At 40.2% G+C, this 14,343-nt stretch overlaps 2 protein-coding genes across 4 annotated transcripts in view; one reads left to right on the forward strand and one right to left on the reverse strand.

Moving 5' to 3' along the window:
* Positions 1-1,433: 1,433 nt before the first annotated feature.
* chic1 (cysteine-rich hydrophobic domain 1) lies at positions 1,434-10,728 on the forward strand. The gene is made up of 6 exons (XM_057850092.1): positions 1,434-1,572; positions 2,542-2,596; positions 3,562-3,717; positions 3,792-3,848; positions 4,588-4,647; positions 9,256-10,728. Exons 1-6 carry the CDS (start codon positions 1,445-1,447, stop codon positions 9,304-9,306), a joined length of 507 nt encoding a protein of 168 aa, XP_057706075.1. The 5' UTR covers positions 1,434-1,444; the 3' UTR covers positions 9,307-10,728.
* lnx2b (ligand of numb-protein X 2b) overlaps positions 9,259-14,343 on the reverse strand; it is a 28,053-nt gene continuing 22,968 nt past the window's right edge. For all 3 annotated transcript variants that reach the window (XM_057850088.1, XM_057850091.1, XM_057850089.1), the window contains exons 9-10: positions 14,095-14,253; positions 9,259-14,034 (exon numbers count right to left, since the gene is read on the reverse strand). In XM_057850088.1, the coding sequence (XP_057706071.1) occupies positions 13,899-14,034; positions 14,095-14,253 (295 nt within the window). In that variant the 3' untranslated portion in view covers positions 9,259-13,898. The remainder of the gene's footprint in view (positions 14,035-14,094; positions 14,254-14,343) is intronic.

Consider the following 14,343-nt stretch of genomic DNA (forward strand, 5'->3'; position numbering starts at 1 on the left):
GCGTCTGCCGTCCTCAAGATGGAAGCAGCATTCTTGCTGGCTGACAGTGGGGGATGGGAACGAGGCTAGCATTCAGGTGTAGCAAACACAGAAACGTTAGCAAGCTTTGGAAAGCATTGTCTAATTGAATGAGCAGGGAAAAACAGCCTGGAGTCAAAAGAAGTACGTGCGCTATTCTAGAACCTGAACGCACCCCATGTCTCGGATGAGTAATAAAGAGAGCAGAGTAGACTCGCTACGGCTGGTAGTTTCTTCAATTTATTCAGAGTAAGTAACGCACCGCTTTTGACCGTCATTAACGGTAACGGCGTTGTAACATCTGAAAAAATAATTAGATTACCCCGTTACTGGAAAAAAATAACGCCGTTATGTAACGGCGTTATTTATAACGGCGTTATTCCCAACACTGGCAGCAACACAACGAAATTTCAAATGAGAAGAATTATGTGGGTGAAAATAACCCGATGTTAGCATTCTAGAGTTAAGGTCAATGTTCACCACTCAACAATAGGGAAGAGACTGGGCACCCAAAGCAAAACGATTACTGGCTATAAATTACATAAAATTTCATCTTTCATTTGAAAAATCACTTGAATGATTCCAATTTTCTTTTTAAAGAATATTTATCAAATGACAGGTAGGCAAAGGTAACCAGTGCTTGGCGTCAATGAGTTGAGTCGGTAAAGTTGACCGATTGGGTTGATTTACACTGAAATTAGTGCCTTGAAATATGGGTGCTAATGGAGTCAATTGCATCCTTTAGCATGAATGTGTTTAAGAAATATTCATCATTGTAAATAGCCTGCCTGGGTCAAGAGGGTCAAAGTACTTGGGATTATTTATGAGAGTACTTGTGTCTTTTCACTCAAATGTGGCTGCAAATAGTCAATGACATTCTTATCTATATGTAAATCACATTAATTTTTTTTTATTACTTGGGGGGGGGGGGGTAGTATTTTTTTTAATCATAGTTATAAAGTGTTTTAAATGTGTAACATAGTGGTCTCGATTAAATAAATAAAAAAACACACACACGTTTGGGCAGTATTTTGGTCTTGAAAAATATACAAATTAATCCGTATTTAACTGGCTATATTTTATATGAAAATAGAATATATATCGTTTTTAAAAGGCTACATTTTGTCATGTTAAACTGAGAAAACTATCTACATGTATAGTAATATTAAAAAATAAAGTGATCTGTTGAAACCTTAATAATTTCCACTATTTTAATTAATATGCTTTAAAAAAAAAAAAAAAAGTATTTAACAATTTGGGTCAGCAGTGAAATGTACAAAAAATATTTGAAACCATTTTTCTTAAAAAATAAAAAGTTGATTTTTCAAAACACTTTAAAATGCCGCCTCTCCTCTGCGGGCTCGCTCTCACGTTTAGTATGTGCGTGCGCGGGCACGCGAATGACGTCACGTCTGGCTCCTCCAACATGGCGGACTTTGATACCATTTACGAGTTGGAAGACGACGACGAAGACGAGCGCGTCGTCATCGAGGAGCACTTGTCCAGATACTGCCCGGAACCAGTTGTGCTGCGCGGCGCCGGACACATTACGTTGTAAGAGTTGTTCTTTGTCGTCGCGTTGACGTCTTTTGTTTGTGACGTCTTTTTGTGTGTGTGTGTACTGGAGCTTGTGCCGCCGCCAGCTTGCTAACTAGTTCACTCGGTAAACAAGAAAGGTTCCTGGGGCTGCTGTTACGACACTAAGCGAGCGTCTACAGCACCTGGCGTCACCATGGCAACCGATATCTTGACGCTGTCCTAGCCGGCGGACGACGTTCGAGACAATTGCGTGACGTCATCCTGTGTCACGTATTAGTTTACATTCCGCGATAAGTTGACGTTATGAGAGTCTCATGTGATTGGCGCCACTTTTTGTGTTTAGGAAATAGGTCAAAACGTACAGTTAATTGACCAAGTGCCATCGACGATGATAAACGTCTAATCATGTGGCTCTCTGCATCCATTTGCTGTGAATTCAAATGTGTCACTAGTAAACGTCAAATCCGTTTGAACTGGGAGCTCTAGAATGAACATTCCTTCACTCGCTGCCAACCCTCGCAGTTTAAATTGATTGCACGTCTATAACAGTCAATGGCAGCTAATGTTAATAAAATAATAATGGTTGACTAAGTGTAAAATTTAATATTTAGGACTTAATATTTCAGGGCTTTTTTTAAAATTTAAACTCTTACTCATTTCATAGTTTTTTTTTTTAATTCAAATTTTTTGACGTTTGATAATTATTCTAGAGGATTTTTTTGATTTTCTATTTTGCTTTTAATGTAATTATTTCTAACATTTAAATTGTATAACTTGGATATGTTTAAGGAATATTTATATACCAGTAATATTCAATTATCTTTTGCATTGAAATTAAATAGCTTTTAATTTTTTCTCATTAAATAAATGACTAGAAATGTATTGCTGCATAAAAAATGAGACACGGCATGACATTGTGGGTAAAAGGTTTTTTTGAAATAAAATTGATTCATTGATGCCATTTATTTTGTTTTGTCTGCGCAGGTTTGGCCTTAGCAACCGCTTTGACACGGAGTTCCCTTCCATTTTGACGGGAAAGGTACATTTTCCCATTTGGACTTAACTTCCAATTGAACTATTAAAAGTCATGGCGCTTCTTTTGTCTCCCCCATTCAAACGCCCCCCCCCCCGCGACGGGATCAGCCGCGTCAATGAGTAAGCCGGCGGCCGTCGACGGGTTAGGAAATAATGCGAGGGCGAGAAGAGAAGGGGCCGCTTCCTGGGTCAGACGAAGGAGCACAAAAAGGCTGCGGGCCGGCGTGCGGGGCCGAGGGAAGTGCGGGGCCATAAAGCGCGCTTCCAGTATTGTGAGGCCGGCCGACATGTGATGGATGAGCTCCCAATTATGATGATTGAAGGCTGCGCATCAGGCCCTGCTGGGCTTTATTCCCAGCTCTTTGCTTGTTTGCAAAGAGACCTTTGCATCCTGTCATAAAAGATTACGACCCTCTTTTATGGCGTACAGACTCGGGGCCAGGAATGAGCATCTATTCAGTTTGGCCCTGGACTACCCGCCCGACGCGGCCACAGGCCGCACTTCTGCTGCTTATCTCCTTCTTTGAGGCCTTAGCACTCATTGGGTAGACACAAAACATTGGATTCGACTTCAATCGATCAATATTTTGCCAAAGATTTCAATTTTTTAAAAAAAGTCCCTTCTTTAAGTTGACGGAAATAGACGTTTGAATCCATTTAACTTGTAGAAATTTGTAAAGCAGGAGTTACTTATAGTTGTTCAAAAGATAAACTTGTAGTTTTAGAAAACATTTGTTACAGCAAAAACATTGGATGTGAGTTGATTCAATTGTCCAATATTTCACCAGATTTTTAGAAAAAGATTCCCCCTCTATTAACTTATTGATAATGGCAGAAATCCAATCCATTTGGAAAAGGAGGGGTGGATTGGACATATTAGCTGCCGTTGAAAGCAATCTAAGTTCAGTGCAAAATTACTTTCTTCATGGACTTTGGCGTCTGGCTGAAGCGTTTGTCTTTTTTCATCAGGTGGCGCCCGAGGAGTTCCGCACCAGCGTGGGCCGCGTCAACGCCTGCCTGAGGAAGAACGTGCCCGTCAACGTCAAGTGGCTGCTGTGTGGGTGTCTATGTTGCTGCTGCACGGCCGGGTGCAGCTTGTGGCCTGTCGTTTGCCTCAACAAGAGGGTCAGAGCCAGAAATTCTCCAGACTTTTCTTCTCCTGGCCTGCCTCAACTCATTGCTGTTCTCTCTTACCTCAGACAAGAAGATCTATTCACAAGCTACTGGAATGGGAGAACAACAGATTGTACCACAAGGTAAGCCAGCACATACTGTGGGTGGGTCAGTCTCACTTCTGTCACTCTTCTTTCTCCATCTGGCTCTTTTATGTCCCTCCCTTTCGGTTTCACAGTTGCTGTGTTGTTTTCTTTTCTTTTTTTTTTTATCTCAATGGCTTCCGTTTACAGTGATAGAAGGATGGACAGAATTTCATTTTTCCCAATAGGTAATAGTAGAGAAACGGGCACTCATTTTATCAGTGCTGTTATTTAAGCCAATCAAACCCTAACCAAAACAAATTGCCCGCTCGTCATTACATCATTAATGCCCGTTATCAAATGCAAGTGTCTGGGTATAACTGAGGTCACAAGATTGTTTGAAGAATGTTTAAACACCAAAAGCTGTAAGCGGTTATAGAAATTTGCGGTTTACATACGTAAAATACTTTAAGCAACAGTATTTCACATAAAGCTCTTTTAGACTAGGTGTTGTCTGTCCCATTAATGTTTTTCGATACCAACAAAATCGTGAGTTTCTATCTCCCTCCTAAAGTGTTGTTTTTTTTTTCACCATGTATGATGCAACAACAACTACTTCCTGTACTCAAAAGACAATGGAGCATGCGCAGAAGCTCTTTATAGCGTATGCGTATATGGACAAAAGCCCTTCAGCATGTCTGGCCACAGTTTGACCTCTTGCCAGACAGCCCTGTTGTCTGTGTGCTCACATTTTTTACGACATCTATTGATTAGTTTTTTTTTTTTCCCCTCTCCTCAGCTGGGCCTGCACTGGAAGCTAAGCAAAAGAAAATGTGAGAGCAGCAACATGATGGAATATGTAAGTAGTAGCACAGCATCTTTGGCTAAGTCTACACTAGGACAGATAATTTTCTCCAGGGTATTTTGCCGACTATTTTTACACCTGTTCACATTTATGTTAAAGGTGCGTTTAAGCCCCCCTCCCCCCGTTTCTGCAAGGTATGCCTGCATTTGCACAAACTACGCATGGGTAGAAACGAGCGGCTTCATATGTTACGTAATCGCCCGCGCGGTTTACTTCTGAACCGGAAACTCATTAGTCACTGGCGGAAAGTTTCGAAATGACTACACCTAGTAGACTCATTATTTTGTGATCGTTTTTTTTCATGAACGCATCACGCAGGAGTGAGAGTGAAGGGGGAGCACGCTCGGCTCTTACGAGCAGTCGGCGAGTTGTGATTGAAATAAATCTTTAGAAAATAACGACAGCCTGACATCATTACTTGGGATATTACAATCGATGCTCAGTTGCGCACTCACCCGTTGGAAAATAGAAGCATATGGTGTGGCGCTGCGTATATTTCCTGGAAGCCACAACCAGGAGTGCTTGTGCATAACAGTGGCGATCCTGGAAGTGGCGAGTTTTGACAGGCAGAAATGTCATGGGAAAAAAACTGATCGCGCGCCTCTTTGACTGGGAGTACCACGCAGATCACTTTTCGGGGTTTAATTTTCCTTTACGCATTTTCATATACACATGTTCGGTCAGTATTGAGTTGGGAGGAGCCAGCCAGCAAAGCGGGAGACGAGCTCTGTAAATGCTCATGTCCACGTCATCCGTGATGGGATGGCCATAAATGGGCATTGAATTGAAGCATATTATTGCGACGTAGTTTGAAGGTTCAAGAAAAATGTGTGGAAAAGAAAAGAGCAGGAATGCAACATTGTGATCGTCCGCTTCCATTGTTTACAATGCCGTCATGCCGCACTAAAAATGGCGACGGCATGACGTCACTTCCCTAGTATCCGATTGTTGTACTGAGAAATCAGTCCATATTAAGCGGCGGGTAATATTACCCGACTACATTATCCGTCTAACAACTAATCCGGATAATAGGCATACTAGTGTAGCCAACATGCCGTATAGTCCAATTAATTACATGTATAAGGCCATTATCCGTCCAGTGTAGATGTAGCCTTTATGTCCACCCCTCGACAGCAGCAGGGTTCTGCACGTTACGCAGATTCAAATGATTGGCATGATTCGCGAATGTATCTTCTACAACATGCTCATAACATTTTATGACTTAATTTATTAATATTTGAACATTTTTAAAAGGGTAATGCGACCACTTCTGGTAACGTTAACTTGTAAAACTTCAATTATTTTATATATATTTTCTGATACCAATGAGACCATTCATGCTTTATAATGCTTGTTGAAAAGTCCCCTTTTTTTCCATTGATGTACATGCTGAACAAGTCCATTGGGGGAAAAAAAAAAAAACACACTTTTAATCACTTTTAAATAAGTGCATTTCCACTTAGCTAAAGCAGTAAATATAGATGGTTTGAAAATATTGCTGCATGCACACCACTGCTAGATTGCTGCAGTGGTGTACAACGATTAAAAATCCAGAAAAAAACAAAACATGAAATAACATTGCTAGTAAGAATGCATACCAGTTCCTATAATGGCATTTTAAGAGGTATTTAATTGATTGGTATTAATCAAATGTAGATACCGATCACCATCAAGTGAAAAAATGACGTTTTTAACAAATCAGGTAATAAAAAGTCTTAACATGTAAAACGTGTTCTTCTAGTCAAATATTTTCACTAGGGCTGCAGCTATCGAATATTTTAGTAATCGAGTATTCTACTGAAAATTCCATTGATTAATAGAGTAATCAGATAAAAAAAATTCTTAGGTAAAGAGCAATTATAAATATATATGCAGGCATGCAAACTGGTTAGGGGTGAAAAAGGTGACAAAGTAACATTGACACAGGGCATGCGCGGAAAAGTGCATTTCATAGTGCAACCAGAGACATCTCGAATTAAACACAGTACATATTAATTTAACATATACAAGTCTAAATCTCTCATCCTGAAATCAGAACATATAAGACGCATTAAGTAGCAAATTATACAATATCTAAATGATAAAATATACAGTATGTCCCATTTGCATTAAGCAGAGAACAGCTGTACTCCCGTCTCTCACTATTGTCAGTCATTTGTTGTCATGGAAGAGAGTGGCGGTGATAGGTCTAGGTCATCGGACTAGAGTAGGGGTCCCCTACCTTTTTTGCACCACGGACTGGTGTTATTTGGGTCTTTTTTTCACGGTCCGGTGTTCTGACAAATTTTGCAACTCATCAAAAATTGCTACGATGTGGTTCTGCGCATGCGCGTAACATTAAACATAGCCGCAAAATGCGCAAATGCAGCGATTCCTAAGTAAACACTACACAAACTTTCTTGAACGAAAGGAATATTAACTTACGTTTGATCATGGAAGGACTTGTAGAAAAGTTCTCCACAGATACATCCTGCCATGTTAGCTGCACACAAAATCTGCACACCGCTCTCACCATTAACGACTTCGCCTTGTCGTTAAGCATCAATTAAGAAGCCCGCTTCACAAAGATACGATGTTGGAAATTGCAGCAAGGTTTTCAATGCTCTCGTAGCGATGTCAGGATATTCCGGAATGACCTTAATCCAGAACTTCGGTAGAGTTGTTGTCTCAAACGTGCGTTTAATAAGGTCGCCGTCATTTGCGATATCTACAAGTTGATCCTCCTGTTGCACAGACATGCTCGAGTCACTCGGTTTATTCACAAACGGGTCACGAATCCACTCCTTCGCCGTTCGTGGGTCTTCGAGGTTGTAGGCTCGTCAGGTGCCCTTTTCGCCATAAAAATATCTCCAAAGAAGTCTGTTTTCCAGTCATCTTCGCTCGTGTGGGGGCTAATTATTTCCAGGAACAAATGTGCTGCACCCGCGGCCTAGTAATACATTGTTATCGAGGACAAGCGCACATAGATGTATTATATACACAAACAAGATGTACTGCTAGCAGTCCAATCAATGGATTTCTATGACGACATTCTAATCTATCCCGTAGTATTATATCTAGAGTAGACAGGGATATTGGTGTGTTAAGCAGAGGCACAGGGTTAATTTGGCCAGAATGCGGTCGTTATTAAATTATTATTTCTGTGCAGCCCGGTAGCAAATGCGCACCGGAAGCGGTCCGCGCACCGGCAGATGGGGACCCCTGGACTAAAGTGTAGTTTTGAGCATGGACTACGGTTTTGAAGTTTACGGTTTCACTCGCTCGTTGACAGACCCACCCCCCCGCCCCATTTTTTTCTCCTCGGATCTACGTGATTCAGAAGAATGACCCATTTTGATTTCAAAACGGCGAAATTTCGCCGAAAGGTGGCAAGTTTGCATGCCTGTATATGACAAAACAAGACATTTTGAACCATTTTTAGACTATCTGTCTTTTAGATATACAATGTTGAAAACAGCCAAACAATTGCATGAGATGTGATTTTTGTTTTCTAGTCACTGCTTTCACTCAAACTTGATCTTATATAAAAAAAAAATCTTACCTCAAAAATACGCTTGATAACACATATCACTTAAGTTTTTTTCCCACGTTTCAATTGAATTTCTATTTGTGTCATGCTATTTTTAAGTTCTAGTTAAGTTTTAAGTTTTTGCAGTGTTCAAAATAAATGTATGATAGCTGCTGTATTGGAGCACATTAGGCACCAGTGCTACTTGTTTTATCCATCAATGACTACCGAGCTAAAATTGACAATTAGCTTTATTGTTTTTATTTTACACCCTCATCACTCTACAGCGCTGTTTTTTTTTTTTTTTTTTTTTTACAGACTAAATAAAGCCTATATGAAAGACACGCATCTACAGTAGTCATAATTAATAGACACCTAGCCCTCTGTAGGGCTAACGTTACGTTAGCAAGGTACAGTAACATTGTTATTAGCACCACGTTAACTTAATTTGACCTTTTCCCGAGTATCGGTCCTCCGCTCTCGGAGTAATCGTGGTGCCTTCGGTGGTCCGCGGGCGGGTCGCGCGGTGGCAGCTGGCCTGGATTTCCGGGGCGGTCATCGATCGCGGGGTTCAGCCGGGGGTGCGGAAGTGTCAGCGAGGCCGCGGGTAGCCGGGGATAGTGTTGTGCAAGCGCGGTCTTACAGTGAATACATGAAAGGGTTTGCCTTGCTCTCCAGCTTGAAATGCTCCCACACTTTTGACATTTTCTGATTTTTCGTGGTGCCTTTCAGTTCGCTTTCGTCGGCTTCTATGTCGTTACCTCTATATTCATGTGTGGTTGAAATCAAATATATCCGCCGCCTCTCCCTTCTTCCTCTACGCACATGACGTCAGCGCGTTGTACCGCAATAAATGTACTCCGGGCAAAACGTCATGTTTACTCGAATTATTCGAGTAATCGTTTCAGCTCTTATTTTTGCAATGCATTTTTAATCAGGCAATTTTACACGAGCGTATTCTCAAATCCTTAGCCAATAATGTAGCGTGAATACTGTGACATGATGGTCTCGTACAGTTTGTGTACTTACAGAGTCAATGCCTCAGATCACAATAGCTACTGTCTAACATTCGAACTACATTTTTGTGTGCACAGGTGATTCTTATAGAACTCTTACCCAAGTATCCCATACTACGACCGGACTGAGGCCACAGGCCGCATCCCCGTTTTCCTCTTCAGTGCCTTGTCGGAATGAAAAAAATTCAACGACGACCCTTGACCCCCGAGCAGCTGTATGTGGAACTTTTGCCACACTGTCACTTTGCTTTTGAGCGCATTTTGCACAGCCAAAAAGACATGAAGCCCCTCCCTGTTGCACTCCCGTTTCATATTGGGGGAGGGTTTACTCGTGAAAGTGCATTTACACCCCCCAGCGGAGGATGTTACAGCCTTAATTTTTTTTTTTTTTGGTAAATTGAAGGTTTATTCAACGCTTCGCTGGTTTTAGTTGTTTCAATCCACGTTTAAGCAAGTTAGTTTCCCTCTGGAAAACATACTGTTAACATCAAATGTCTTGTTTACATATACTGTAAGCTGTTTGTTAGTTGTTGTTGCCAATTTTTCTAGTTTGTATGGACCTGTTTACCTTGTAAGCCATATACAGTATAGAGTTTAATATACGCCAGTGTTGAAGCGGTCATGTTTGCCAACAAGGAAGTTAAGAACCTTGTCTCATTTTTTTGTTAAGTTCACAGGTGTCAAACTCAAAGCGAGGGGACATTTCCATAAAAGCCAATTGATTTGTTTTCATTAATGCAGAAACCTTTCCGAATATTGAGAATTTCTCTGAAACTGTCATTTATTTTCACCAAATTCCTTCTTATAGCAAACTGGACAATAGATGTAAACAAAGTGTACTCAGTGACATCTGGTTTTAAATTCAATCTCCTTGACTCTTTCGGTGCCATTAATGAAGGATGTCCAATCATGCGACTTCTTTCACCCTCTTGCTCTAAATTAAAATCAGTTTGTCATTAGAAGATGTCAAATTCATTTAAACTAGGAGAGCTTTCAGCTAATTTTCATTCGCTGCCAAGTCTCCCAGTTCAAATGGATTGGATGTCTACTGCCGTAAATGCCAGCCAAAGAGTTAAAAGTGGGTTTGACACCTAATTATTTCAAAACCTTTGTACTTTCATTCCCCATAACTAGAGTGCCTCTCCTGTAGTTGAGCTACAGGCCTACAGGCTGAAATTTTGTCATGTTACCATTTCTTCTCACAGTCTGACGACATGACCCAAACACAACCCCAGTACACACAAAAAAAGCAAATAAAATATCTTTGGACTTTTCATTGGTTGTCAATTCTCTGTGCTTTACAAAACCTTACTGCTGGCGCACCTGGACCAAATCTTGTTAGGCTAATCGCGGCGAAGCAATCGTTAACTTTAACAAGACGGCTCGCGGCGTAAAAGTTAAGTACTAGTAGCGTGACTGGTCGCCGGACCTCAGTCAGTGAAGCAGTTGATCCACAGTCACTTTTACGGCCCTTTGTCTGATTGTCTTTGCGTCGTCTGGCCTGCGCGACAACCCCCGTCCGTCAGCAAGCGTCAAGATAAGAAAGTGAAACATTTAGTGTCATATAAAACTAACTACATTTTATGATAATCAACACATTATAAAACACTTTCTGCTCATTTGACAGTGAACGCAGCATGCGCATGGTGCTTTTAGTGGATGCTGTCCACCAGGGGTCAGGCTGTACAGTATGTTGGACAATTCTGGACTGTCAGATTTGCTGAGCGTTTAAACATTACTTATGTTTTAATTGTTTGCCTCTCATAATTCAATCAGACTAATTTATAAATTACACTTTTAGCTGCCATTGATGGCAACAGACAATTAAATGTGACAGATCTAGTCTGGCCTTTTCACCTGTGCTTGACAAACTAGTCAAAATGAATTGGACGCTTCTCTTTCAATGGCAGCCAAAGAGTAACCTTCGACAAACTTGCCTAGTCGTTTCTGAACACTCACAAAATCATAATATAAACTGGATTGATAGATATTGCTAGATAATAGTTAATAAATGCAGACACACCTCATTCAATGCAATACAAATGATGGTACACACCCGATTGACTGAGCAAGAAATTTCTCTCATTAACCCCGATAAGAAATATCTGTGAAATGAAAACCATTTCAGGTGACTACCTCTTGAAACTCATCGAGAGAATGCCCGCAGTGTGCAAAAAAGTAATCAGTGCAAAGGGTGGCTACTTTGAAAAAAACTAGAATATAACGTTTTGAGTTATTTCACTATTTTTGCTTAGTACATAATTCCACATGTTCATTCATAGTTTTGATACTTTGAATGAGAATACAATGTAAATAGTCATGAAAACGAAACACACAAATGAGAACATGTGTCCAAATGCTTCGGCTGTAGTGTGTGTGCTATATAAAATAATTTCCTAAGATGGAGATTTTGAGCTAGAACTCTCAATGAAGTCAAATTCAGAATAAGTTAGGATTTATTTCCATATTGCCTAGCACTATCGCAATTTAGGCCATTTTATACTACAATAACAATTGTTAGATGCGAATTCTTTCTCAATGTAATAGCAGTCACGATTCGTGTTCATCCTTCTCATTCATTTCCATTAACCGTTCTGGGCATACACCATGATTTTGTGCCATATGGTGACTTATAACACCTGTTTTTTGACTGAGTGTTCCTCACTATGGCTGATAGATTGCTAAATAATTGATAAAAATGTGATGAAAAGTATGTCATTTTAATTATATCTATCTGAATCAATATGATGTGAACTCATTTTCTACTTTATTGAGGTGCTCCCATAAATGTGAATAAATACAACGGCTTGTACACAAAATTGGAAACAATGTAATTCTGATGGCATGAAATTACAAACGTGTACATGTGATGACTGTTGAATGGGGAACTGCATTGTAAGGAATTTTAGAAGTCAAGACCCCCATAGTGGCTCCTGCTGCCCCCTCCCTCTCTTAAAAAAGTGCAGTAAAAGCAGACAAAGGACACTTTGGTCTTTACAGTCAGGCATCATTGTGATTTGGTCACAAGCAGCCAGCATGATACCTTCATCACGACAGCCTGTCCATTCATTGTCCCAAAAAGGACACGGGGTGGAAAAAAATTCTTCCGAATAATTCTTCCAGTCGAATAAGTCTTCCAGTTGATGGACATTCATTTGCTGTCATAATTCCACCCCTAATTGTGGCATACAAACAGGATGTCCCCACAAAAAAAATTATATGCTTGGTGCAAATTCGTAGCAATACTTGCAAATGTACAGAAGAACAGGTTATCAAGTGCTACAAAGAGTAGGAAAATGCCACCAAAGTGGTAGGAATCACCAATTTCATGATGATACTACGTGATATTGATTATTTGGTCAGGGATAAGAGCCAATATTAAAAACCCCTCAAGGGATTCAAGGGCCTCCAGTCGATTTAATACGATCTTACGTACACATTTAACACAATCATTTACATTTCACCAAAAACAAAAAATTTGACTGACATTTTAGACCATTTTGTAACTGAATAATTTCAGCCATTTGAATGAAAAACATTCTTTTGAACAAATATCAAAACATATATCTAATAGATGACCATGTAATCAGATGTTTTGCATTATGATTGTTGCTTAAGCAATCAATGTACAGCTGCACCTCTAGTATTTATTGGTAATACTTTGTGTGAAATTTAAAGCTAAACCTAAGATTCACTGCAACCGCTACAGAAGCTTATTATTTTGTGTTCATTTATTTGCCACAAATGTCACAAAAGCATCGTACAAAAATGAGACACATGGCTTTAAATGTTTCACATGAGTGTTCATTCACAGTATCTAAGCACTTGTAGCTCAATGGTAAATATCAGAAGTATTTGAACCAGTCCACCAGTACATTTCCACTTACCGTATTTTTCATATTGTAATTTGCTCTAGCATCAGACGCACCAATTAAAAAAAAAAAAAGAATGAAAAAGTAAAAAAAACATGTCTTACTAGACTCGTTTTTTTGGGAAGTGGACTGTATCAAAACTAGACTAAGTACACACATTTCATATTTAAATGTGCGTTATACTAATAACAGAAAAAGAAGCAGTATGTTAATGTAACACATCAACTGTTACTCAGATCCTTGACGCATAAGCAACACTACACAATACGTTACTGTAGGTAATGTTTACTCCTTTGTCATGAGAACATGTCAAATAACATATTTCAATATTATAATTATATATATAAATTTGCACCTGAGTATATGTCGCAGAACCAGCCAAATGAAATGAAGTTATTTACAAGTCCGAAAAATACGGTGTATACCTTTCTAAGACTCTTCCTGTTCCTCTTTTGTGATCTGCTTTGCAGTCAATTTTGTAAATCAACTCTTTGTTATATAGACAAATCAAGTTTATTTGTGCTTTACAACCCTACTGTAATTCCACCAGAAAGTCCAACTTTTCTTTAATTGAATGTTATTTTCTTTAACATGAACACATTCCCTAACAAATCGGGAGTGAGCCCAACTGTGGATAATCTCTGATAGATGATTCCAGGTTAAAAAAAAAAAAAAAATCTGATCAATTTGCGACTATTGAAGTGCAAATATACAGAGTCAAGATATTTAGTACATTTTGTTGGGACACCCTGTATTGAAGAATGCTCACCGCCACGCGTGTTGCGGGATTACCTGCTGCGTGTGCAGACCGCTTCCTAATTAGTGAGTCTGGCGACAGAGCGTGCATGTCTAGACCAGACTGCCGGGCCAGGACACCACTGTCAGCGTCACTTTATTCTTCTGCAGCTTGAGCATGGGGATGAGCGACGAGTTGTTCATGCCCACCGTGGTGGCTCCATTCACCGCCACGATCTCGTCGCCGCACCTGCCAGACAAACCCAAGTCAGACACCAGAGATGAGAGTCAACAAGTTAGTTTAACGTACTTAAGGCGGCCGTCGAAGTGAGCGGGTGTGCCGGGCACGATGGTCTTGATGAAGAAGGGCAGCTGGCCGTGACTCTCCTCGTAGCCGCCAACGATACTGAAGCCCCAGCTCTCGTTGTTGTTCTTCTGCAGGACGATGTCCCGGCACCAGTGCATGTGGCTGTCGTGACAATGGTCATGTGAACGGGAAAATGCAGCCCAAAATGGTCCAACGATTTGCAAGTGATGGCTTGAGATGGCAACTTTTGAG

The sequence above is a fragment of the Corythoichthys intestinalis genome, chromosome 11 (genome assembly GCF_030265065.1).
Source record: "Corythoichthys intestinalis isolate RoL2023-P3 chromosome 11, ASM3026506v1, whole genome shotgun sequence".
NCBI lineage: Eukaryota > Metazoa > Chordata > Actinopteri > Syngnathiformes > Syngnathidae > Corythoichthys > Corythoichthys intestinalis.